Source organism: Ovis aries, chromosome 3 (genome assembly GCF_016772045.2).
Source record: "Ovis aries strain OAR_USU_Benz2616 breed Rambouillet chromosome 3, ARS-UI_Ramb_v3.0, whole genome shotgun sequence".
Taxonomy (NCBI): Eukaryota; Metazoa; Chordata; class Mammalia; order Artiodactyla; family Bovidae; genus Ovis; species Ovis aries.
The window spans coordinates 34,529,517-34,557,427 of record NC_056056.1 but is presented as its reverse complement, the minus strand read 5'-3'; the positions used below and the strand labels follow the sequence as shown (position 1 = coordinate 34,557,427).

Sequence of the window (27,911 nt, the reverse complement as noted above, 5' to 3'; positions counted from 1 at the left end):
TTTGACCTTAAAAGAAAAAACACTTTATTTTGGAAATTTTAAATTTACAGAAAAGCTGCAAAGATAGTACAGTGAGTTCTTGTATGGTATGTATCCAGTTTCATTGAATGTTAACATCTCATCTCATCTCATTTTATTGGTACATTTAAAAAATCTATGTGATTTGGTACATTCACTATTAACTAAACTCCAAACTTCATTTGAATTTCATCAGTTTTTCCACTAATGCCCCTTTTCTGCCCAGGATACAACCAAGGCATTATACTGTATTAACTTGTCATGCCCCCTTTACCTCTTCTGGCCTTGTGATGGACTTTATTTTTTCTGATAGTTTACATTGTTGTTTCTTTTTTAAAAAAATTTGTTTTATTGAGGTATAGTTGATTTAAAATATGTTAATCATGAGTTCTATTTTTAAATATATTAGATATGAAGTATGTGCAATGTCCAGATATATTTTTCCTCTTCACCTCTTACTTTTGACCTAGCAAATGGATGTAGTGGGAAACTGTTTCCATCATCTTCCACAATCCAACCCAGTCTTCTGGGATAGACTCTTCTAGTCATTTCAGGATAAATTACTGCCTTGTACTATAGATTATTCTCAAGCTGTTCCTGACCTCAGATATTTACTTTTTTAAAGTATAGTGGTAAAACTTATCATCTTATCTTTTGTTTCTGGGTAGTTCTAAAAAAGATCTTTGAATCTCTTTAGCTCTTCCTAGAACTCAGGTTCCACTGACAATGACCTGACTCTCTGATGCTGGATCTACACACCCATGCAAGTCTCCAGACTTTCCTAGGTTTTCTTTGAATGTTCCCTCACCCCACCCCAATCTTCTTTCAAAATTGTCCCTGTCTCTTGGCTTACTCGGTAATCTCCTCAGAGTAATTCTGGCAGTTCTCTGTAGCTAGCCTGGTATTCTAGTCCACTTCAGTGGTCTCTGCCCTATGCTGGAATTGCTCATGTACGCTTGTGAGCTCCTACAGGGGAGGGATCAGATCTTGGCCTTTGTCTGCTCTACGATGCCAGAGTATAGCCGAGCCACTAAAGCGTCCCAAGGTGAGTCGTAGTCCACCTTGTTCATAACACGTGCCACATGCAACTGCCCGTGTAATGAATTCACTTGCTGTCTTTGCACCATCCAAGTACTTGGCAAGTGAACTAAAAGCACAAAAAGGAAAACTTTCTGGACTTCCGGAGTAGTCCTGCATTCAGCCTTGGGGAAATCTGACCCTGCACTCTATCCATTCCACATGTGGGAAGAGGCCTACTGCACATGTTGGCTTTGCCTCCTCCAGTCCTGGAAAGCTGGGTATCTTCTCTGACCTGACCCTGCTCATGAGGCCAAGAGGAGAGAAGGATTTACCCAACAGAGTGCATAGGAGAGCTGTGGGTAAAGAGAAACTGAAAGCCTTTGCAGGGCCTTTTCCTGACTTTACCCATCTTGACTTGCAGGGTTAGGAAAAGGTGTTTGTGGAGGATAAAAACCAAGTGGATGACCATTAGAAGGCTCTATAGGAATGATGTTGAGGAAGGGGACATTGGTTAAAGACCTGAGGTAGCCACATAAATGTAGATGTAGAACAAGAAAAGGGAGTTCAAATAGAGGCTGGAGGCCCACAGGTATAGAGCGGGCCCTTCTGGCTGTCTATTCTCATAAAACGGAAATCTATTTGGCTCCTTAGCAGTCACCCTTGTACCAAAAGTTTCAAGAGAGCTTCAGAGAAGTTTTGTCCCCTGAGTTCCTGGGTATCTAGCACCAAGGTACTCTCTGGCCACAAGGGGGAGCTAGCTCTCTATTACAGGGATCATACCTCATAGGCACTGAAGAGCTGGCAGGGGTCTGGGATGGGCCAGGGTGCCTCTGATTTGTCAAAACAGGTGATACTTAAAGTCTAAAATGTACTGGGGTTTCTAGTATGTGTTGGGTCCACCATCGAAAGCTGTTCAGCACTGCCAGAGTTCCCTACATTCCTTTGCAAACACTGGCTAGGAGATGCAATGCTCACTTTATGCTAAAATGTGTGGATGTAGCGTTCATTCTAGTGATGAGGATCCTGTCGTGCCTAACTGGGATTGCTATTTTCTGGATGTCCTCTGTTGGGGATACAATTTCCTCTCTCTTTCCTTGGAATTATCTAAGTTCCTACTGCTCCTGCCTTGTGTGATCCTATATAGAAGTGAAATACATGTGTGTGTGTGTGTGTGTGTGTGCGTGCACATTTGTACCTACATGTTGGAGATGGGGGGATGTAAAGAAGCTGGAATAATATCTGAGTCAGTGCCACTGAAAATGGAATTGGGAGGTAGGTGGAGAAGTATAGAAACAAGCCTGTTGTTGGGGCCAACACATGCCATTCTTCTTGTTCCCCTCTGATCTATTGACTTTGATCTATTAACTCTGATCAACTGAGAGGGGGAAGTTAACTTTTCAGAAGAAGACATTCAGTTTTACTTCTGAAATCGGAATATGCCAGGGGAAGTGGAGACCACCAGCTGCAGAGCAAGCTCTCCCCAAAGGAGAGAAACCATCTCCCCACCCCGGACAGCTGGTGTTTCTGAAGAATGGGCCTCTCCTCCCACCACACTTGCTGCTGGCCCAGCAAGTCTGCAGGGGCTGGACTGGGCTGGGCTGGCTCCCTCCACGCGCCCACAAACACCAGTTCACAGCGGGGCAGGTTTTTGAGTCTCCAGGGGGGTCTGCCTTGCACTTCCGACTTGGCCGAGAGAGGGCGCTCCTGACAGCCCCACAGACAGAGCTGCAGCCAGGTATGCCTGGGCCTCGGGGATGGAGCATTGGAGCACTGGAAGAGGAGGCTCAGCAAGGCAATGGGGATCACCTGTAGGGAAGAGGCAGAGAGAACTGAAGCCTGGGAAGACCAGATCATCTGAGGAAGAACCCTGGAGGAGCTCACGTATTCAATGTGGGAGTCAGAAGCTACCAGGTTGGGTGAAAAAAAGGGAGTTTCCAAAGACTAGAAATTAGAATGAGGTGGGTCAAGAGCAGAGAAAAGCCTTCATCCTGATGCAGAAAACTCCTATTAATCCAGGCCTGGTTCATGACCCAGTTCAAAGACCCCTTCTCCCTCTCTTTCCTTAATCCCCTCCAGGCAAAACTGAAGATCCCTTTTCTGCACTCCTGTACTACCTGTTTCACACTTCCGTGATACTTGTCACAACCCACATTGCCTCCATGAACAGGGAACTCCTGGCAGAGTGTCACTGAGCTTTGTAAATTCAGTACCAAGTCAAGTTCCTGACACACCGTAAGCACTCATAAAAGTGAAAGTGAAGTCACTCAGTCGTGTCTGGCTCTTTGCAACCCCATGGACTGTAGCCTGCCAGGTTCCTCTGTCCATGGGATTCTCCAGGCAAGAATACTGGAGTGGGTTGCCACTGGTGTTTCCTAAATGACTGGCAGTTGGCAAGTTATCTGTTCCTTCTCGTGTGCAGCCTGGACATGAAAGATGGGAGCTTCCTGCATATCATCCAACAGTGGCTGAGGGAAGTGGATCACCTGAAGGATGCTCTCGAACCATCATGCTTGGGCTGTCTGAAGAACCGCTGTGGAAGAAGCAGTAAGGTCAATGTTGGGCTAGAAGGCCAGGGGAGCTGAGAATGAGGTCAAGGAAGGAAAAACAATCAGGAGATGGGGAGGCTGGGATCTCGAAGACCAGTCATAGAGAATTCATCCCGGTAAGCAGTCCCAAACTCAAATCCCCAGATATAAAGGAAAATTGAGCTAAAAGCATTGGTGGTGGGCCTTGATCAGCTGGGTTAAACTGGAGAATTAATAGCAAATTGATCACATTTTTGGCCACATCCCACCAACCCAAGAGGCTGGTCATCTTAAACTGAACTCATTCCCTCTGGTTTCCTCCCAAACCACATCCATCTTTTATGCTGCTGTAAGACTGTTCATCTGCAAACTTTGCTTCTATTTTTTTTCACCACCCTTCTCCTCTCTATGTAGTTCAGCTCTGTTCAATAGAAATAAAATGTGAGTCACATATGTAATTTAAAACTTTCTAGTACTGCATTAAAAAAGGAACAGGTGAAATAAATTTTGGTCATTTTATTTCATCCAATATATCCAAAATATTATTTCAACATGTAAACAGTATTAAACATTAACTATGAGTGAGATATTTTATAACATTTTTGTACCATGTCTTTGAAATCCAGTTTTCATTTTACAATCACAGCACATTTCAGTTCAGGCACTGAATTTCAATGCAAAAGTGAAATAAAGTCCTACCAAAAGAATAAAGTTGTATTTAATGAAAAAAATTACACTACTTCACTTTTTAAACAAAATGTAGAGTTCAGTTCAATTCAAGGGCTCCAGTAGTCACATATGACCAGCGGCTGTCATCTTGGGCAGCACAGATCTAGCTACATTTGGCAAGTCTAAATTCCTGTCTGGTTTTTAATCTTCCACAATTTATCGCCTTCCTGCTCCTGCATCACCCCTCACCACTCTGTGAAAATGACTCCAGATCTTTTTCCCCACATGTCATGCCTAATCCCTGTTCTGGGCCTCGGCTAATGTTCCTTCTCACAAGAATGCCCTGCCTTTCACCTCTCCCGAGCCATAACCTGTAGGCCTAGCTCAAACATAGCTTCTTCTGTGAAACCTGCTTTGCTATAGTGCCTAGATTCTACTTTTTCTGACATTCTATTGGACTTCAGTAAGGATCATGCAATTTGACACTTAATTGTTCTCTGTTTCAAGTGTTGGCTTTGTCTCTCCTCCATTAGCTGGGCCATACTGGGGTGGCAAGGATTGGATCATATATACTTTGGCACCCCTGACCTGCCCCAACTTTGGAAACAAGAAAAGCATGAAGGAATTTTTTTTCCCAGTTGACTGGTTGGTTTTACTCATTTTAAAAAGTTGTTTTGGGGCCCTGGTGGTTGTTCACTAAATGACTGTTGATTGATTCCTTTCATGTAGAGTTACCAGATTTAGAAAATTAAAATGTTGGATATCCAGCTAAATGGAATTTCAGATGGATAATTAAATATATATAGTGTAAGTATGTCTCAAATATTGCATGGAATATACTTACACTAAAAATTATTCTTTATTTATCTGAAATTCAAATTTAACCAGTGTCCCGTACTTTTCTTTGCTATATCTAGCAACCCTACTTTCAGGACCATCTGTTGTGCTATCTGTTCAGCATCCGTTTCTCCTCCTCCTGGCATCAGCACCTTGATTTTCCTCTGGGGAATTATTGTTCCCCCATTCTCATAGCCACATGTGACGTATGTTTGACTGACGCTCACTTCCTGCCCCTTCCTCCATTAGAACACATGACCCAGGCCTAGGCAGAGGGCTGTTTTCCCCTAAAGAACAGTGACTGGCTAAGGGATAAGCATGTGAACCAAGACAAGTCAATGAGAACCCTCCCTCAGGTATTTGCAGGAATCACAGAGACAGATAAACTCTCCTTCCACCAGGGTTGCTGGATTGATAGGATGTTAGGCTGGCACTGCTGGTGGCCAATTTGCCACCTAGTGGAGAACACCTGCCTGAGAATAAGAGTGACCCAGAGGAAAGCAGAGCTAAGGGCTGAAAGTTCTAGAGCACATCATTTTGCGTATCTGGATCTAGCTACCTTGGGACTCTTGCCTAATAGTTATAATTTCACAAACACGCATCCATGTGTGCACACAGACCGATAGAGAGGAGGACGGATTTGATAGGAGGAGGAGGAGAGGCACAGAAGAAAAGTCAGGCCTCACATCTACACATCTCCATTCCTTGAAATATGCTTCTTATGGCGGCCTAGGCATGGGGGCCAGGCCCCACCCAACCTCACCCCATCACACCCTACCTGCAGCATGGCCAAGGCTCACCAGAGGAGCTTGGAGTTATGAATGAGGAGGTCCAACATGTGGTTTTGGAGGATCTGCCCAAGAAGCACGTGGGCCCCTATAATCATTGTATTCAGCACCCGCTTGGTGCTTAGCTCATACTGGAACTTCTAAATAGGGCAGATATATGAGGATATTGAAAATGAGGGATCAGTAAAGCAGCAGAATAAACAGGGTCTTATTATAAGACAGGAATCCAGGGATCAAAATTGCAGACAAAATTTGCTTTGGTAATGGCTGATACATGGTTACTGATCAATACCATAGTTACTGTGATGTTTATTGAAAAATTAATTCAATTCTTAAAACAATCCTATGAAATAGATTTTTTCTATACCCATTTCTACATATACAGAAACTAGAAGTCAGAAGTAAAATAACTTAATAGTGAAACATAGAATCAGGACCTAAATCCAGGTCTTCTGATTTAGTGATGAGCCACAATCATTTCCTGGATATGAAATCACAATGAAAATTGAAAAGTTGTACAAATACATGGGACTGTATTAATTATCACCTGTTCCTGGCCCTCATATCTTGCATTTGTAACATCTTTGAGGGTACCAGGAGTCCAGTAAAGGAACTGAGGGGATTAAGTACTTGGTTCTAACCAGGCTGAGGAAACAGGCTACTACTACTACTACCTCCTTGTTCTGCAGCCCTATAAATAGCTGGTCACACAAATAGGCCTCCTGGCAAGGCCTATACTGAAAATACTCAAGTGATCAACAAACCCTCTTGAGTTTAAGAACGGAAATCTGACCAATCAGAACAAAGCTGGCCAGTATGCAGTACTGATGCTATTGGCTACATGTCAGACTATGCAGCTGGGGAGATATCAATCAAATCTGAGTTATATCACTAACCATTTGGAATATGAAATGGCAACCCACTCCAGTATTCTTGCCTGGGAAATTCTGTGGACAGAGGAGCATGGTGGGCTACAGTCCATGAGGTCGCAGAGTCCAACAGAACTGAGCACACACAAACATAAAAATATTTTAAGTTTTATATATTTGAACCTAGACAGGTTGATTTTAAAGTTCATGTGGAGGGCTTCCCTGTGGGTCCAGTGGTTAAGAATCTGCCTTGCAATGCAAAGGACGCTAGTTCAATCCTTGGTCCAGGAAGATCCCACATACTTCGGATCAGCTAAGTCCATGTGCCACAACTACTAAGCCTGTGCTCTAGAGCCCATGCTCTGCAACAAGAGAAACCACCAAAATGAGAAGCCTGTGCACTGCAATAGAGAGTAGCCCCAGCTTCCCGCAACTAGGGAAAGCCTGCATATACCAACAACGACCCACCATAGCCAAAGATGATAAAAATAAATAAATCTTATAAAAAAAATAAGTTCATGTGGAAAAAGGGCAGTAGTTATACAGAAGAGTATTGAAGGAAGGACTAGCTCTTGCTGCTGCTGCTGCTGCTGCTGCTGCTGCTGCTGCTGCTGCTGCTAAGTCAATTCAGTTGTGTCTGACTCTGTGCAACCCCATAGATGGCAGCCCACCAGGCTCCCCTGTCCCTGGGATTCTCCAGGCAAGAACTGGAGTGGGTTGCCATTTCCTTCTCCAGTACATGAAAATGAAAAGTGAAAGTGAAGTCGCTCAGTCATCTCCAACTCTTAGCAACCCCATGGACTGTAGCCCACCAGGCTCCTCCATCCATGGCCCTTATCAAACATTAAATATACCATAAAGTATCTATATTTAAACAGTATGATATTAGCACATCAATAGACACAAATTTCCAGAAATAAACCGTTGCACCTGGGAACTGAGTGTTTGATACAGGTAGCATCTCAAATCACTTAGGAAAAGATTAACTTTAAAAATCTATACTGGGACAATTGGATAGTCATTCAAAAAAATATAAAATTGAGTCCATGCCTCACCCTATACACAAGAATAAGCTCCTAATGATAGTTTGGGATTACCATTTAGGCATGTCTATATATAAAGCAGATAAGCATCAGGGACCTACTGCATAGCACAGGGAACTACATTCAATATCTTATAATGACCTATAACGGAAAAGAATCTGAAAAGGAATTATATATACTATATAATTTAATCACTTTGTTGTACACCCAAAACTAATAGAACACTGAAAACGGACTTCCATTTTTAAAAATGGTTTTAATAAAAGACAGCAAGAGAAAGACCATTTTTACTAGAAGAAAACACGTACTAAAAGAAAACACAGATGGAGTTCCTTTCCAGTCTGGGGGTGGGGGCAGGGTGAGGGGTGCTTTCTGTTCCTCAAGATACAGACTCAATAAAAGATAGACTGATAAGTTTTACCCCAGAAATATTAAAGCAAAGACTTTTACATTGTTAAAACTTGTAGAAAATATAATATATAGAGCCCATTGAACAACATGGGTTTGAACTGCAAGGGTCCACTTATACGCGGATTGTTTCAATGGTAAATACACAGTATTACAATGTTCCTATGCCAGGAATGTGGATAAGGAGAAATCATGGATACACAGAGTCAACTATAAGTTACACCATTTTCCACTTTACAGAGGGTCAGTGCCCCTAACCACTGCCTTGTTCAATTGTTACCTGTTTATCACAAGTAAAGCACTAATATCTCTAATTTATAAAGAATTCACTATCAAGCGATCATCAAGACCACCATATGATTAGAAAATGAGTGTATTTCATGTATTTTACAGGGCTTCCCAAGTGGCACTAGTGGTAAAGAACCTGCCTGCCAATGCAGGAGACAAAAGAGACTCCCTGGGTGGGGAAATCCCCTGGAGGAAGGCATGGCAACCCACTCCAGGATTCTTGCCTGGAGAATCCCATGGACAGAGGAGCCTGGCAGGCTACAGTCCATAGGGGAGCAGAGAGTCAGACAGGACTAAAGTGACCTAGCAGCAGCAGCATGTATATTCATAAACACACAGTTCAAATGCCCTGCAGAAGAGACTACCCAAATAACTTTGCACTTGTAGAGCACATCTGAACGTGAAAAACAATGAGGAGGAGTTCTATAGGAACTTCCCTGGGAGTCCAATAGTTAGGACTCCATGCTTTTCATTGCTAATCTCTGGTCTGAGAACTAACATGCCACAAGCCGTACAGCATGGCCAAAATAGTTAAAAAATAAATTTATAAATAAACCACTTTCTTTTAAAAAATAAAAATAGAGATGCTTTTCAAAAAAGAGTTCTATAAACCAAAGTGCAGTTATTTTCAGTATGCCTCGCAAAAGCACAAAAGAGTATATATAATAAGCTGCTTCCTGTATAAGAAAGAAATGCAAAACATACACGCACACACACGCTTTTTTGGTAAAAAAAGACACAGGAGGAGAAGTCAGTCACAAATGAAATTGTTACTTGCAGGAATGAGTGGGAATGGGAGGAAAGGAATAGAGAAGAAGACAACTTTTTAAGTTCTGACTTTTAAATCATGTTATATTTCCCTTGTGGCTCAGCTGGTAAAGACTCTGCCTGCAAGGCAGGAGACCTGGGTTCAATCCCTGGGTTGGGAAGATCCTCTGGAAAAGGGAAGGGCTACCCACTCCAGTATTCTGGCCTGGAGAATTCCACAGACTGTATAATCCATGTGGTTGCAAAGAGTCAGACATAACTGAGTGAGTGACTTTTACTTTCACATTTTACATGTTCAAAAGACGAAATTAGATCAAACACTGAAAAAAATTCTGAAATTGAAAAGAAATAAAAACAAATGAACCTAACTGTATCTCATATTAATAACCACAAAGAAAATAAAAATAATACAAGTGACTTTTGAACACTTTATCTATCTTGAGTGGGATGTGACCAAAGGACAAAAAGAACTGCAAAAATCTTGACTACTTCTTGGTAAGTTTGTTGATGGCAGTGGTACAAGGGTAGCAGTTCCAAAACTGGTATTCACTGCAGGACTGAACAGATGCATAAATATACTGATGATGTTGGAGCACAGTACATGTATATATATGTGTGTCTTTGAAAACATATGTCTTTATATATTTCCTTTTCTTTCTACTGAAAGGGCTTGGAGGCAAAACAAGCCAGGAGCAGTGAGCATACCAAGTACCTAGCTCTCTAAATATCAATTTCTATTAACAATCAGGGTTCCTTGGAAAATAGTTGATTCCACGCCTGGAACCAGGGGAAGTATAAGGTGAACTTGGGCCAACATTTTTGTGCTCCTACATTTTGTGCTCCTACATGTGGAGAGGGGCTTTCCTGGTGGCTCACTGATAAAGAAACTGCCTGCTAATGCAGGAGATGTGGGCTTGATCCCTGGGTTGGGAATATCCCCTGGAGAAGGAAATGGCAACCCACTCCAGTATTCTTGCTTGGTAAATCCTATGGACAGAGGAGCCTGGAGGGCTACAGTCCATAAGATCACAAAGAGTCGGACATGACTGAGTGACTAACAACAACATGTAGACAGGGAGAAACCATGGATACAGAGAGTCAACTGTAAATTATACTATTCTCCCCTGGGTACATAAACACACACACACAAATGTAAATAATGAAGAAGAGATTTATAAACTAGAGAGAGTGTCAGTATATCTTGTTAAGCAAAAATGCAAGGCATAAGAGAGTATGTATGTTGCATAAGAGAACAGGGAAAATTTTTTTGCAGAAAGCAGCACAGTAGAGTGTTTAAATGCTAACGTGGATAGATATGTCACAAGAACACAAGGGCCAGCTTGAATCAGCTCGCATTTTGAGCATTAAAATTAGTAATAACAGGAATAGATTAAAACACACTGAGCAACAAAAATTCATGAGTTCATATCAGTACTAAACAAATGTAGATAAGATGGGGAGAGAAGAGAGATTTTCTTCACAGAAGAACGCCAACTAATAAATGTAGACAGAAGGGTAGGAATAGAAAATCACCATTTGAAAACTGTCATAGTAATAATTGATTCAACCAAGAATCATCAGTGGATGCTAAAATCATGGGTGAAAGATGCTGAGGAATAAGATAAAAAGAAGCCTAACAGATATCACCTTGACCAAATGATCAAGCATAGCACCACCAGACAAAGAGACAAACTGATATCAGGAACCTCCCCATGTGATACAGTGATAAAGGAGCTGCCACATCTATGCAAAATTCCTGCCCCCAAATTTAAGGTGAATATAATGAAAAACCAATCAGGCAAATCCAAAGTGAGGCACATACTGGGAAACAATTGGTCTAGACTTCTAAAACATCACTGTTTTGATGAAAAACATAAAAAACGACTGAGGGACTTAGCCAGATTAAAGGAAACTAAAGAAACATAATGAAATGCAATGCAACACATTGTTCTTGATCAGATCCTGGATCCGGAAGATAAAAACAATACAAGAATAATTGGGGGAATCTGAATATAGTCTGTATAAGATAATCATGTTGTATTAATTGTCATTTTCTCGAGCAATAATTATGTGGCAATTATGGAGACAAATGCCCTTTGTTCTTAGGGAACACAGTAATTTGTGTCAAGTATCATATCTCCAATTACATTTCAAATGATTCAGGGGAAAAAAGAGATGAAGCAGATGTGGTAAAATGTTAATGACTGATAATCTAGTGAAAAGCATATGGGTGTTCATTGTACTATTCTTGCAATTTTTCTGCAGATTTGAGAGTTTTCAAAATAAAAGTGTGGGCAGATTTTACATCAAAAATATTTCTACAACTAAAGATTTATAAGCTTTAAAAGAAGCCTCCTTATTTTAAACAATGTCAGTACATTTAAAAGATAAAAAACCAGAATCAACCAAAAGACAAAAACCACACAAACACATACAAAAAAACTGATAGATCTGACTATGTAAAAAAGTGTAAATAAAGTGTCTCTACATCAGAAACATAGAAATTAAAGATAATAAACCAGGGGAAAATATAGACCGGGAAAAAAGGGCTACCATCCTTGCTATATATACTCCCTCTCATAAATTAGTAAGAAAAAAATACCCTAAAAAGAATGGGTGAATATGCCCAAAAGATACGAAGAAGTGATAGAAAAAGATAAAAATATTCAGGAAGCAATAAAAATTGCTTCTAATGCAGGGGGGCATGGGTTCAATCCTGGGTCTGGGAACTAAAATCCCACATGCTGCAGAGTGCAGTTAAAAAAAAAAAAAATATATATATATATATATATATATATATACACACACACACATATATTCAAAGGCCAACAAATATCTTTAAGCAGCCAATCTCTATAGTAATGGAATATAAATTCACACTGCCTTTTGTTTTTCCCTTTGCTGATTAACAAAGATTAAAAAGAACAATCCTACCCAATATTTTAAGGGTGTGGGGGGAACAACCAATTTTACCCTCTGTTTATAAACCTTTTTGGAGGTACCAAGATACATCAAAAAGCCTTAAAATTTTAGACATACTTTAACCCAGTGATTCCACTTTTGGAGGTTTATACTAATGAGAGTATCAAATGTGTGTATAAGGATATTCTATGCAGCATTTTAATAAAAGCCATAATGTTGAAACTATAGCATCTGATGACTGGGGTTAGAGTAAAAAATGATGGTCTATCCATTCCAAGGAATATTATACTGACGTTAAAAACGATGAAGCAGAAAGCTTCCCTGGAGGTTCAGTCGTAAGGAATCCACCTGCAAATGCAGGAACCATGGGTTTGGTCCCTGGTCAGAAGAGTCCTTGTGCCTCAGAGCAACTAAGCCCCTGGGCCGTAACTACTGAGCCTGTGCTCTAGAGCCCAGAGATGAAGCTGCCAAGCCCATGTGCCACAGCGACCGAAGCCCGAGTGCCCTAGAGCTGGTGCTCTGCAATAAGAGCAGCCGCCTCAATGAGAAGCCTGCACACAGCAAAGGAGACCCAGCACAGCCATAAAAAACTAAATAAGTAAATAAATAAAACTTTGAATGATGAGGCGGGGACTTCCCTGGTGGTGCAGTGGATAAGAATCCGCCTGCCAAGGCAGGGGACACAGGTTCAACCCCTGGTCCAGGAAGATTCAACATGCCGTGGATGCAACTGGGCCCATGGGCCACAACTACTGAGCCTGTGCTCTATAATCTGTGTTCCGCAGAAGGAGAGGCCACCACAGTGAGAAGCTCGCGCACCACAACAAAGAGTGGCCCCCACTCGCCACAGCTAGAGAAAACTCATGCAAAGGAACCAAGACCCAGCACAGCCACAGATAAGTAAATGAATAAAATTATGAGGTAAATAACATTAGTACAGAAAGGTGTTTATAATTTTAAATAGAGAAGCAAGTTAAAAACAGCATGCCGAGTATACTATTTCTTATATAAATATTTTACATATGCACTAAAAAATAGATATTCTGTAAAATTTGTCTGAGAGGATTTCTTGGAAGAAGATGAATTATGGATGGTTTCTTTCCTCTTTGATTTCTGTATTTCTGAAAGTTTTGACAGTAAAAATATATATAGCTATCATAGTTACAATTTTCTTTAAAAATGCAGTTCTTGAAAATATCACAGATTATCATTCCCTACTATATCCCCTACCCCTGGGATAGTACCTGGTATGTGACAGGTATTCTAAAACTATTTGCTGAATGAATGAATAAAAGAATCTCACGCAACTCATGAACATGGTTGAAATTTATACCATACGGTGAAATAAACCATGGATTTAGAGTCACTAAACCTGGGTTCAAACTGGGTTCAAATCCTGACTCCTGGACTTCCCTGATGGTGCCAGTGGATAAGAATCCACCTGCCAATGTAGGGGACATAGGTTCGATCCCAGGTCCAGGAAGATTCCACATACTGTGAAACTTCTACGTCCTCACGTCACAACTACTGAGCCTGCACTCTAGAGCTCACACGCTGCAACTACTGAGGCCTACAAGCCCAGGTCCTGTGCTACACAGCAAGAGAAGCCACAGCAAGGAGAAAGCTGTACATTGCAGCGAAGAGTAGGCCCCACTCACCGCAACTAGAGAAAGCCCACCTGCAGCAATGAAGACCCAGTGCAGCAAAAAATAATAATAATTAATTTTTAAAAAGCCTGATGTCTGTCTTAGTTGTGTAGTCATGATTACAATCCCTTAATGTCTTCATTTCAACTTTCTCATTTGGGAAATGGGGACATGGAACACACAATCCTTAGGAGGTTGTTAAGAGAATTGCGATAACATACATGAAATATTTTGTAAAGTGCAAAGGCCTCTGTGTATGAGGTATTATGACTATGCAATGGAACCTATAAGTGTGAAGAAGTATATAACATAAAAGGAAGGGGGCTAGACACGGTAGGGGTAATTGGAAAAGACTTCTGAGAGATGTGAGAGCTCAAAAGCAATAGTGAATGTGGAAAGCACGCCAAGAGAAATAGGGATATGATGAATGAACACCATTCAGAAGGAAAGACAAAGATACACTTTGAAAGGAGTGTGGATTCCATGCTCAGGGGGAGAGGGACTTCCTTTGAGTTCTGAGGGCAGGTAAGGAGCACGCCAGCTGTTGTCTGGTCAAGTTGGGAAGCTTCCTGGAGGGAGTGGTTTGAATAATGGATGAGACCACATCTCTCCAGCACCACCCTTCAGGGGCCTGGTTCTGCCCCCTGGAGGATAAGGGATGTTGTGTGCGAAGACTGAGGACCAGAGATATGTAAAACTGCTTTTTCTTTTGGGCCGCAAAGCAGAGCTGAAGTGGCATCCAGACATGCTGGTGCTCACTCCAAACCCGAAACTGCAAAGTGCACCCAAAGTGATTATTATTGCTACTGTTACTACCAGTGCCTGTACTGATCATAATTTCCTTAGTGAGCAGGGACTCTATCAGTCTACTGTTATCTGCAGTGAACTCATAGGACAACTTGCAAAAAAAAATGTGCCTCAAAGGCTTCTGCATAGTGTAGATGACTGTAGCATTGATAATTAACCTGTGAAAAAGGACAGAAGAGTATCTGTCAGCTGATTGGTGGCCCATCCTGTATTTTTGCATTTTTCTCAAGAGAACTGAATGCCCATTGACTTGAAAACTCTGCTTAGTGACCTGGTAACACAAGAACTTGCCCAGCTGGCTTTGTGGAAGTCAAACAACCCTTTCTACCCTCCAGCCCTGGTTTTTCCTTGTTGTTGTTGTTGTTGTTGTTGTTGGCCATTCCACACAGCATAAGTAAGTGTTAATGGCTCAGTCATGTCTGACTCTTTGTAGCTCACCAGGCCCTCCTGTCCATGGGATTCTCCAGGCAAGCATACTGGAGTAGATTTCCATGTTGATTCCCCAGAGGATCTGCCTAACGCAGAGGTCAAACCCACATATCTTACATCTCCTGTATTGGGAGGCGGGTTCTTTACCACTAGCACCACCTACATGGCATGTGGGATCTTAATTCCTCAGCCAGGGATTGACCCTGTGCTCTGCAGTAGAAGAGCAGAGTCTTAGCCACTGGATCACCAAGGAAGTCCCAGCCCTGGGTTTTCTAATTCCTGGGACCCCTCCTTTTCTGTGCCCTTCACTGTAGACGTGACCTCCTCATCCCTCATACCTGGATGAAGTTCCCTTCATATTTGAAGAAAAGCAGTGGCCGTGTGATGCTGCTGATGGAGGGGAAGGGCTTCTTCAGAGGGATCTGGAGAGAGATGGGGGAGCAGGAACAGCATCTCCAGGAAGACCTGGCTGTCACCGTTCCCCGGAGTCCCCTCCTCAAGGCTGGCCCCTCACCGGCAGGGACTGCCCCACAGTGCTGTGTGCTAAGGCCTGGATGTTGGGTGTTGGAGGTCTTCTCCTTCCCCTGCTCCACCAGTGTCTGCACCTCCGTGAGGCCGTCTAAGGAGAGGGAGAGGCCATCAGAGTGGAAGGGCTGGCTTTCTGGCAGCTCTTTCTCCTGCCTGGGGCCCAGTCAGGATACATACTGCCGCCCCCACCTCTGAGCAGGCACCCTAAGACCTGGAAATGATAGTCCCTCTGAGTCACTCTGCTGCCTCCAGCCCCTCATCCTACCATTCCCATCTTCCCTCTCACCATCCAGGGTGAAAATGAAGAGCACAGTGTCAGTTTCTGTGAGGGACGGCAGGATGGAAGTCAGGACGTCTTCCTGGGAGAAGGAGAAGTGGGGACCCTGGGGCAGAAAAAGAGGAGAGAATCCCTCCCATGAAAAACTCTGGCACACAGACTTGGAGACCAAAGTGGCCCTTAGAGGACATTGAGTCCAGAGTTTTTATCTACAGATGCACAATAAAAAACCAAGACTCAAAGAAATAAAAAGTGTTTTGCCCAAGATGACACAGCTGATGGAAGAGCTCTGGACTAGAGCCAGGTTGAGGGGGTGAATTCAGAGCTTCCCACACTGTCTCCATGCTGCCCCAAAGCCTCATGACCTTTAACCCATTTCCCCTGCTCTAGAAAGGAATCCCATAGTATTCCCCTATCTGTTTCCACTTTCCTCTTTTCTCCCACCCTCTGCACACTAGTTATCTTCCCAACTTCCCCACATCCCATCATCTTTCCACCTGGTTGATAAGCTCAGCCTCCTAGTTAAACAGGCCACTGCAATCAGCAATGAGAAAGCCATGGACATCTTGGAAATCTAGGAAATCAGGGAGAGAGGAGTGAGAGGCTTCATAGGAGGGAAAGGTTCCAGGCTTGGGAAGGTGTCAGTGGGACTGGGAGGAAAGTGGCAAGTGGGCTGCAGGGTGTGAAGTAACACACATGGGAGGCCATAGCTAAGCAAGGGATCAAGGACTGAGTGAAGGTTCAAAAGAAGGAGCATTTGACTGAATGCCTATCTAGATAGAGCTGGATGAACACTGAATAAGGCACCCTGCCATGGGTTGGAGTAGGAAAGAATTTGGATAGCAGAGCGATTGGTTTGGATCAGGCAGAATCAGGAGGAAAGACTGGACAGGAGTCCCATTGGCACCAAAGGTATGCATGCACTCTACTCCATCCATGATGCCAATGATGCCCAGGGTCTGCCAGCCAACCAGGTACACTTGGCCTTTCTCACCAGGCTGAGGATGGGTCAGAGGTCAGAACGTGAGAGGAGAGATCACAGTGAAAAAAGTCCAGAGATCAGAGAAAATTACAAATGGAAGAGCATAGGAATAAATGAACCAAAAGCCTATCCTGACCCTCTAACACACAGGCCCCCATCCCCAGAACTTCCCATATTAACATAGCCCGTAGAGTCTCCCCTGCTTTCAGAACATTCTCTGCCCAGGCCACTTCCTCCGTCCAAATATATATCTACATACCTGGTGCTGGCCTGTTTCATCAGGGTGGCAATCTTGGGGCTTTGACCATAGGTCGCCTGAGAAGCCCACTCAAATATCTGCAGGATTTCCAAAAGGCATCTGGGAGAAAGGTGACTATCTCCCAGGGCAGGCCCAGTGCACCCTTCAGAAAACCTAGGTCCCTGCCACCCAATTCAAGGGAAGGCACAATTCCCTTGAAACTAAGTTCTGCTGGTCCCTTGTGGAGGTGCAGGAAGAAGGGCCAGACTGCATTCAAGAAGGGCAGAAAGGGCTTTGGTGGGAAGAAGACTAAAGAGTAGAGAGTGGGAGAGAGCATCCGGAGCGCTGAGAGGAGGATGGGATCAGAGAGCTGACGAGGAGGTAAGTGAACCATGTGGAAGCCAGGCAAGAGACCCTGGGGAGGGGAGCAGGCACACAGCAATACGACCTCTACCCCACATGGCCTGGACCATCCCCAAAGCAAAGACTCTCAGAAGCCATGTTAGCTTTGGATGTCCCAGGTGGGCACAGGGATCAGGTCTGGACATGAGGAACCCAGGGTCCATTGGGAACAAGCCAGATGCCGTGACTGTGCCATGGGACCACCAGTGTCCCCAGCCAGCTCGCTTCTCAGGGAAGGACCAACAGGGCCTCAGTTTTGCTGCTAAGCCCAGTCTCCAGGTCTGGATCAGCCATTCCTCCACCTGCACTGTCCCCCCAGCTGCCCGACTCTGATCTCTCTCTGGTCCAGATCCTCCCTACCTTGGAGATGCTGCAATGCCCCATCTACAATGGTCCAATGGTCCTGATGCTGCAATGGTCCACAGTCTTGTGGGCTGCTGGCAACAGGGCTTCCAGAAGGATGTTGGCGGCGCTTCAACCTTTCATCCAGAAGGAGTCACTGAGGCCCTCAGGATGGGGAGTGGTGATGACACCCAGGAGAATCTGGGAGTGGAAAGAGGGTCCTGGCGTTTATTAGTTAGTGACCACTGCACATACAGCCTGGTTACAGTGGCTCTTGAACATGTGCTCTGGTTAGTGGCCACTGCACAGGTATTTGTAGGACTAGTGGCCCCCTATGTGCTGTGAGGAGGAACGCTGGGTTGAGAGTGTAACTGAGAGAAGAGAAGAGAGAGAGAAAGAGCCCCTCTCTGGTCATTTCTATGGTACATTCAGGACTTTGGAGACAAAGCCAGAATAATGGGTCTTCCATTACTTGGGGATAAAGGTTTTCAGAGAGGATTTTTCTTTTTCCCAAGAACTTTCTCCCCGCTACATCCTTCCCTTTTTAAATAGCAGTTTACTAATCCAGACACCACATTTCCTGTTCTTTGGACAGAACGATAAAGCAGCCACAACATGTTATGTAACATGACACACCAAACAGATAAAGAGATAACAGCAAAGAGAATGATAAAAAGTAGTGTTTGAGAAAAGGAGATTAAAAGTAAATAACTGCAGAGAGGAGGAGAGATAAGTCCCTGGGAGATGAAAGATACAGAACTTGTGGGTGATATGGAAATCCTGCCTTCCAGTCTCACAGAGGGAAAGTCAAGGAAATGTCACAGACGTGCCCATCCCTGGCAGAGAGGATCAGGGATTTGGTTAAGGTACTTTGTATGGTGAAAAGAAGAGAAGATGATGCTAGTGAGATGCAGTCACAATCCAGAGACAAAAGGAACAGAAGCACAGGAGGCTTAGAAAGCCCAAGTCAATTTTGGAGACTTTTAGAAAGGCAGAAGAATGAAACTGCATCCCATTATTTTTAAAATACCATATTTGAAATTTAAACATATAAAAGAGACATAAAGCAGTTCACCAGTCTACTTGATACTTTCTATACCGTAAGATCCCCTGGAGAAGGAATGGCAATTCAGTCCAGTATTTCTGTCTGGAGAATACCCACAGAGGAGCCTGGCAGGCTACAACCACGGGGTTGCCAAGAGTTGGACATGACTGAAGAAACTTAGCAAAACAACACTCACACACACAGATGCAAAAGAATGTCTTTAAATAAAAACTTCCCCTAGACCATATAGGTATTTAACAATTACTGATTTAAGACACAGGGCCAGAACAGAAATAACACATCTTAAGATGAAAAACAAAATGAGGAAATAGGATGTGATTTACAACATTTCAGTAGACACACAATGCCAGGAATCCAGACAAGATGTAATGGAAACTAAAATCAGAGGCCCTCAATGGCAAACCATCCTGAGTTGGGGGCAAGGGGTAGAGGCAGTGGCAGATCTCATCTCAATTGCAAGATTGAGTACAAAAGCTTCCTAGTTCTCTTGCAGTTTCTGCATCCGCTCCACTATTTGTCAGAATGTTGAACTCCAGTCTTCAATGGGATCATTTCTAGGGCCCAAAGAGAGACAGAGGGGGGATTGTCTGTAAGAACCTAAAGGAAGGACCTCAGATGGGAGTCAAGATCAAAGACCACATTGGGATTGGGGTCAGTTCAGTTCAGTTCAGTTGCTCAGTCGTGTCCGACTCTTTGCGACCCCATGAATTGCAGCAGGCCAGGCCTCCCTGTCCATCACCAACTCCCAGAGTTCACTCAAATTCACGTCCATCGAGTCGGTGATGCCATCCAGACATCTCATCCTCTGTCGTCCCCTTCTCCTCCTGCTCCCAATCCCTCCCAGCATCAGAGTCTTTTCCAACTCTTTGCATGAGGTGGCCAAAGTACTGGAGTTTCAGCTTTAGTATCAGAAGTCTACAATTTCCTAGAGAGATGCGCTTTGATGCCCACAGGAGCACTGTGTCCCTGAACCTCAAGGATGAGGGTTAATAAAACATTCAGCAATTGAAGCCCAGAGCAAAACTGACACTCAAGTGTAAAGTTCCGGCCTGAGACCAGAACTTCCTCATGACCTGGTCCTTGCACAGGTCTCATTGCCATGACCACACTAGCTACACCCTCTGCAGGTACCTGAGGGAATGCCCATCAACCAAATGTCAAAATCACCATCTATTCAGTTTTAGGGTCCGTCAGAAGATTTTTTCCATTCCTGGAAGTATATTCTGGAAATCTCTCCAAATAGTGAACCCCTCACTAGCTGAAGTTCCTACTGAGAGAACCAAGTTACAAGGTCTGAAGTATAGCACCTAACAGTTAGGAAGCTCCCTTGAATAATTTAAACAGGAACAAGACAAAGTGTGGATGAGGAGAGCAACAGGTTTGTTATCTGCTTAGGCGCAACCACAGAATCTCAAAGGATGGGGATCTTCTGTGGTTGGCTCTCCAGGCTTTGAAAGGGGATAATTTGGGAATTACTCACCATGGCAAGAACTCAAAAAGTTATTTCTGTCTATGGCTTCCCTAACTTCCTCTTATCACTGCATTCCAGAAAGGTTCCCTCCCTTCTTGAACTATTTTAATATTTTTTTCATCTGCATTACTTCTGGGTCAAACAAGTTTTATATGTTATATACCTGCTGGGTAAAGTGTTTTCTATAACTTGTCCTCAAACTACTTCTGAAACTTTCTACAGACCTCCGACAGAGGAGACCTAAGCAGAGAGAGGAGACAGTGTTTACTGTGTGGTTGAAAACTGAGATTCCCAGACTTGGCTGGTCATCAAAATCACCTGGGGAGGTTTGTCATTTTCTGTTTTTTTAAAAAATAATTACCCATTTCTGGATTCCATGCCCACTCTGAGAATCTGCTTCAGAAGTTCTGGAGTGGAGCCCCCAAATCTGTATTTTTAAAAAGCTTCCCAGACGACTCTGAAGATCAGCCAAGTTTGGGAGCCACTGATTTAAGAAACAACTGGAAGATCTCCACGCCTACATTGTTTGAAATCCTTCATTTCACTTAGTCACAGTGCCTGAAATTAGCATCCACTGCAGCAGAAACATTTTTGGTAGAGGAAGGTCCTCCATTAAAAGAGATCATTTATACCTTCAAGTGAATTACACCACAGGCCTGAAATCTGAGAGTTGAAAAAGTCTCCAAAAGAACTCAGCTGTTCCTCTCCCCAAGACCACCACCAGATACACAAAGCAGCTGTTGAGTAATCAACAAGCCTTTGCTGAAACACCTCCAGTAACAGGAAACCCTCTACTTCTTCAGGAGGCCCACTCCAATGGTTTATTTAGCAGAGTTTCCCCAGCCTGGCTGTACATCAGAATCTCCAAGGATGCTTCCAAAATTCAGATATTTCAGGACCTTACCTCAAGCCTACATCAGACCTCTCCTACAAAAATCTTTCTTAAGTTTTTTTAATACTCTCAAGGCAGTGCATCCACAGAATTACAATTAAGCATTATTGGTTTAATATGCTGACCTTCTTGAGATCAAAGTGGCTGTTTAGACAGAGAATAAGAGGGAGGTCATTTGGAGGCACAGGGATCTCAGGAAAGGGGAACAGGATGGGGATGTGAGTAGCCAGAGAGGGACCCAAGGGGCTCATGGAATGAAGGAGAAAGGGCTCTAAAATAAGAAAAACAGGGAAAGGAGAGAGAGTAGGAGGCTAGTCAGCATTCACTACTTCTTTGAAAAGAGGCTTGGGGCCCACAGCAGATGAAAGTACTGGTCTTTGTGGGATCATTTTCCTGAGCTCATTCTGTCCTCTGACCTGTGTTTCTTGCCTCTTCACTCAGCTTTCAATGTATGCTTTCTTATATTTTATCTATCCTTTGTAAGCTGTCTTCAATCCTTTCTGAAACGAGAGAACAAACCAACTGACCAACCAAAAGCTTTCTAAGCTAGAAACACCCTTTATTTACATTTTTATTCTGAGATTTGGTGAACAAGGCTATATTTGCCCTGATCATCCTGTAATTTTCACAGGTTCCCTCCCAACCTCCCCTTGGGCTCTGGACACGACTTTTTACTACAGAAGGCTCACCTGGCCATGCTCAATGGGTTGAAACCAACCAGGACTGGCAAAAAAGACATCTGGGTTATCCAGACAGTAATCCATCTGGCCTGCCCCAAAGGGAGCCTAGAGAGGGATATGGGCACAATGAGGGGGTTACTCTAGTGCTGCCTTGGGCCCATGTGCATCAGAATACCCCCAAATGTTGTTTAAATGCAATTTCCTGGGCCCAGTTAAAATCTACTGGATCTGAATTTGAAGGGGAGAACCCCATGAACCTATATTTTTTTGTATTATTATTTTTGTTTTTGGCTGTGCCGTGTAGCTTGCAAAATCTTAATTCCCCAACCAAGGACTGCACTGCGGCCCCTAGCAGGGGAAGCACTGAGTCTTAACCACTGGACCACCAGGGAATCCCTTGGACCTATGTTTTTTACATTTTCTTTTCCTTTTAAATTTTACTTATTTATTTTCGGCTCTGCTGGGTCTTTGTTGTTGTGAGGGCTTTTCTCCAGCTGCAGCAAGCAGGGGCTACTCTCTAGCTGTGGTGCGCAAGCCCCTTACCATGGTGGCCTCTCCGGTTGGGGAGCACAGGCTCCAGGGGTCGCAGGCCTCAGTAATTGCAGCAAATGAGTTCAGCAGCTGCGGCTCCCAGGCTCCAGAGCACAGGCTCAACAGTTGTAGTGCACAAGCCCAGCCTCTCTGCTGCATATGGGATCCTCTCTGATCAGGGATCAAACCCACATCTCCTGTATTAGTAGGTAGATTCTTCACCACTGAGCCACCAGGGAAGCCCTGGACTTAACATTTTAAACAAGTTCCCCTGAGGAATCTGGAGGAAAGTTTGAACATACTGAACTGAACGTTCCATGAGGTCAATGTCCTGCTCTCCACACGTACCTCATTTCACATCCAGCCCTTGCTAGGGGTCCAGGCTCTGCTGAGTGAATCCTGAGTCAGAGTCAGAGCTGTGGAGCTGAGAGGAAACTCAGGGTCCTCTAGCCCAGTGCTTCTCAAACTACCTGGGAATCTTGTTAAAATCCAGATTCAGGCTCGGTAAATCCCAGGTGGGGAGGCCTGATATTCTGCATTTCTAACAAACCCTGGGTAATACTGATGCTGCTGGTGTAGGGACCACACTTTAAGTAGCAAGGGACTAGTCCTAGGTCAGCTTTTTCTGTAAAGAACCAGAAGGCAAATTTTTTAGGCTTTCTGGGCCCTATGACCTCTGTTCCACAACTCAGTCTTTAAAGGGTGAGAGTGGCCACGGACAATACGTAAACATAAGTGGCTGTTTCAGTAAAACTTTATTTACAAAAACAGGCAGCAATTGGACTGACCTACCAACATAGTTGGCTGATGCCTGGACTTCTCAGTTTTGGTTGTGAAATGGATCAGTACACAGTTATTCTAAGATAGGATAACTTTCCTTTGATCCACATGCATACAACTGGATCCTAATTAATCATAAAATCAAACTTCTTTATGCAAATCCTTTCTGTTTTCGAGGTAAATCTGCATAAATCTTGTCAATGTCTCTTCCATGCTATTCCACTCCTATGCCTGCCTTCCTGTAAAACTGATCCATATAACCCATCTTCATACTCACAGAGTCCCACCGAAGTGCCAATGACAATCGCCCTCTTCTTCCCAGCAGCCACCTAAGAGGGGAGGCCACCAAGAGGATTCCAGATACATACCTACTGTGAGGATGTCAGGGCAGGGATTTGGGTGGGGGAGGGGGGGAGAGGTGGGGGATGGGCTTTGGCTGGATATTGGGGCTCTGATGTTCCTATGAGAAGGAACGGACAGAGGTCTCTGGCTGAGCGTCAGTGGAAAACACAGACCTTCTTCACTTCCTCAATCCTTCCAGGGCACTATCTTCTGTCCCCTCCCTAGAGGCCACCACAGACCTAAAAGGACACATACAAGGTAAGTGGCACTGGTTGGGAAGCAGAAGCCTATGGTTTATTAAGGCTGCTCCTGAGAGGAGGAAACGAAGGGAAAACTATCACTGAGGAGCACCTCCTATTTGTTGGGCACCATGATAAACACTGGGTAGAAGTGAAAAACTTGAAATACCTATGAGGTTAGGCAACATAAAAATGCAAAGTGGAAAGCAAACTGACACAATCTCCGCCTAAAAGCATTCTAATTCAGTTTCTAAAAGATGTTATTCAGGTCAAGCACAGTAGTCATAGGCCAACTTGGCTTACCTGTCGCCTCCAGCATTGAGGTAGGTTTCTGTCCTACACCTTTCATCAGCTGGTTAAAGGAGACCTGCCAAGGGGGAGAGAACATGAAATAGTAAAGACAGGGAAGGAACAATTGTCTTGGATTCGCAACACCTGGAAAGGAGAGGTTGTATAATGATTCTCTTAGGTTAGTGTTTAGCCAGTACTGCTTGGAATCTCAGACTTAAAGACACTGCTTGGAGATGACTGACTGGGGGTGTGTGGGCCATAGAGACACTGGCAATGGACTGGTGGGGCTCAGATGGGCTTGGAAGAAATGGGGCTCCATAGCAAGATCTAGCTTTCAGAGAAGAAAGAGAGTCAGAGCTGGAGGGAGTCTGCCTGGGACCTGAGCCATGATGAGCTTTATGGTCCTGAGGGTCACCCCAAGAAGGCAGAAAAAGCAAAACTGGGGACTGAAATACTCACGGACATGAGGAATGCCATCCTGCCAGAGGTGCCCCCTCCACTCAGCACCACCAGCCCCCAACCCCACCCCAGGCTCCTGAGAAAAGAAAAATGCCTAGGTCTCCTGGCCCCAGCCCATTGGGGAAAGTATGCTTTCTTCTTTGTCGGTAAGAGAACTATCCTGTTATTACAAAAGTGAACAGAACAGAGAAGTGCAGTGCAGTAGAAAGAACCTCGGATTTGAGAAACTTCATTCTGACCCAAAACTCTCGCTTAGCTACTTATTCAAATGCTTACTTAATCCAAAAAAGAACTGAAAGCAGCTTTGTCCTAGATAGGTAGGTAGGTAGATAGAAGTGCATTATCCAGCAATTATTAGCTGGATGTATTGGGGCAAGCTACTATGGGCTTCCCTGGTAGCTCAGTTGGTAAAGAATCTGCCCGCAGTGCAGAAAACCTGGGGTCAATCCCTGGGTCGGGAAGATTCCTCTGGGGAAGGAAATGGCAACCCACTTCAGCATTCTTTCTTGGAAAATCCTATGAACAGAATCCTATGGACAGAGGAGCCTGGTAAGCTACAGTTCAAGGGCTTGCAAGAGTTGGACATGACTTAGAGACTAAACCACCACCACCATGATTATCTTAAGTCTTCGTTTTCCCATCTGAAAAAAAAAAAAATGGAGATAACACCAATTTTACAGATTTTTGTGACGGTAATGGATGTGAAAGTGCATGGTCAATCATAAAGTACTATGCAACAATATTATAATTACTATTGGTTGATAGGATGACAATAAGGATCCAAGAGGGAGGACTGGAAGAAAGGGGGATTAAAGTCTATAAAAGTGAAACACAGATACCAAGAAAATAGAAATGTAGAGGGAAAAACAGATTTAAGCAGGGAGGAGATAGAGAGCTGGTACTCTCAGCACTTTCTGAACTTTTTCAGCCACTTGTTCCATGGTGGTCAAAGATGACTCATTGTAAAGTCACTGGAGGCAACAAGTAGGCATCAGCAGCCAAGGGAAGGACAGTGGATTGAGGGTGAGGGGTGGAGAGGCTCTCAGGGTTTCAAAAATAAGGAACCATGGCCTGAGAGGGCAGAGGCTGAGGTAGGGCTGAGGTTGGCGTCTTTATTTGCAGTGTCCAGGGGATGGGTCTGGGTCACCTGGTATGTGGGCATGACTTGCCCCTCCTCCTGGAAGAGCTCAGCATCACATTGCCCCAGCAATCGAACAGTTTGCTCAGCATCAGCTTTGTCCAGATCCCGGGTCAATGATTTGACTTCGCCGTGATTGGCAGGGCTGCCTCATACCCAGACAAGGAGAGGGAAGCAGGGCCAAGGGTAAGGGCAGGGAGCCAAAGCTTCATTCACGCCTGCTGGAGGTGGGAGTGGCTGCAGGCACAGCGTTGAGACAAACATATACACATACGTGCGCGCACACATACACACACACACTCAGCATTTAGCCGGCAGTTGGTACTCTGGGCCTATCAAGGAAAGAAAATCAGGGAGGAGGATAGGAAGGAGGGCAGGAACAGCAGAAACTCAGGGGGAAGGGAAGCCTAGAACAGACAGGATTCTAGGAATCAGCACAGAAGGCCAACATGGAGAAAGTGTCTCACCTCCCACTTGCCAGGCTCTGGGGTCTCAATCACAAGTTGAAACCATTTCGTGCCTGGCATGGTCTGATGCTGTGGACACACTGTCTTGCATGCCTTTTCAGCCACACAACCCCTTGTGTCACAATGACTGTTCTTCCAGTTGGCAGGGCTTTACCTGACGCACAGTCAGTTCAGTCGCTCAGTGGAGTCCAACTCTTTGCCACCCCATGGACTGCAGCACACTAGACTTCCCTGTCCATCACCAACTCCCAGAGCTTGCTCAAACTCAGGTCCATTGAGTTGTTGATGCCATCCGACCATCTCATCAGGCACAGTGATAATGAGGCACAGTAATGATTAACCCAAGTACCCTGGCCTCTCTGAACACCACCCCCTCTGAACACCTCTGCCTGCACCCTTTCCTGATCACTAGTCCCTCAGCACTCTGATCACCCCCAGGGAGCTCCCCAGGTCCCTCTCTAGAGGCACCCAGAGTCCCCAGCCTTTGCTTTGCTCCTGAAGAAGAAGACCCAAGGTTCATTACTCTTGTCCTTCAGATAATGAGCTCTTCTCTGGGAGGGCCTGGAGCCTGGAATGACAATACTCAGGCCCAGGGCAGAGAGAATCCCTGGGCATCAGTGCTCTGGAATTAGGATGCATCAGGAAGCCAGATATCAGGGTCCTCAGGGTCAGCAAAGGTCAGAAGACCAGGTCACACAGTCCCGCCTGATCACATAGTCCTCCCTGCCCCACATACCCCATTTCATTCTCCTCTCAGAAAGAAGGCAACAGAAGCTTCAGAGCCCCAGGGGTGCACACACTGAACTGGATATTACAGGGGAAAGGGCCACAGAAATAGAAATACTGCAGTGAGAATTAGAAACCAAAGTATCTGCCCTAAATACAAGATTAGCCAACATTTATTTACACTGAACAATGCACTTTTCACATACAGTATCTCATTTGATACATTAAGAAGATGATACTGAAAAGAATGAAATAATGCCATTTGCCTCTAGAGATTATCTTACTAAGTGAAGTAAGTCAGACAAAGATAGATATCATATGATATCACTTATACCTGGAATCTAAAAAGAAAATGATACAAATGAACTTACAAAATGGAGAAAGACTCACAGATATAGAAAACAAACTTATGGTTACCAAAGGGTAAAGGAGGGGAGGGATAAATCAGGAGTTTTGGATTAACAGATACACACTACTGTAAATAAAATAGATAAACAATAAAGACCTACTACATAGCACAGGGAGCTATATTCAATATCTTGTGATAACCTATAAAGGAATATATATTAATGTGACACAGTGAAGTTGCTCAGTGGTGTCCAACTCTTCGTGACCCCATGGACTATCGCCTGTCAGGCTCCTCTCTCCATGGAATTTCCCAGGCAAGAGTACTAGAGTGGGTTTCCATTTCCTTCTCCTGGCAACCCACTGCAGTATTCTTGCTTGGGACAATTCCATGGAGAGAGGAGCCTGACAGGCTACAGTCCATGGGGTCACGAAGAGTCGGACACGACTTGACTGAGTGACTGAGCACACTGGCACATATACATATATATATATGAATCACTTTGTTGTACACCTGAAACTAACACATTGTAAGTCAACTATAATTCAATTTTAAAAAAAGACGATTTTATTATATGTCAAGGCTGTATATCGTCACCCTGCTTATTTAACTTATATGCAGACTACATCATGTGAAATGCTGGGCTGGATGAAGCACAAGTTGGAATCAAGATTGCC

At 44.1% G+C, this 27,911-nt stretch overlaps 1 protein-coding gene across 1 annotated transcript; it reads right to left on the bottom strand.

Annotated features, from left to right (window-relative positions):
* On the bottom strand, positions 1-26,222 carry GCKR (glucokinase regulator). The gene is given in 26 exon segments (XM_027965886.1): positions 1-2,764; positions 2,767-2,809; positions 2,812-2,844; positions 3,420-3,533; positions 5,848-5,997; positions 15,376-15,459; positions 15,552-15,602; positions 15,604-15,656; positions 15,852-15,948; positions 16,340-16,418; positions 16,746-16,840; positions 17,080-17,182; positions 17,825-17,845; positions 17,880-17,979; positions 19,323-19,426; positions 21,925-21,968; positions 21,970-22,020; positions 23,475-23,555; positions 23,738-23,807; positions 24,111-24,138; positions 24,141-24,174; positions 24,558-24,621; positions 25,455-25,528; positions 25,705-25,814; positions 25,817-25,859; positions 26,163-26,222. Coding segments are annotated over 26 exon segments (2,115 nt in total). The 3' UTR covers positions 1-2,435.
* Positions 26,223-27,911: the final 1,689 nt, after the last annotated feature.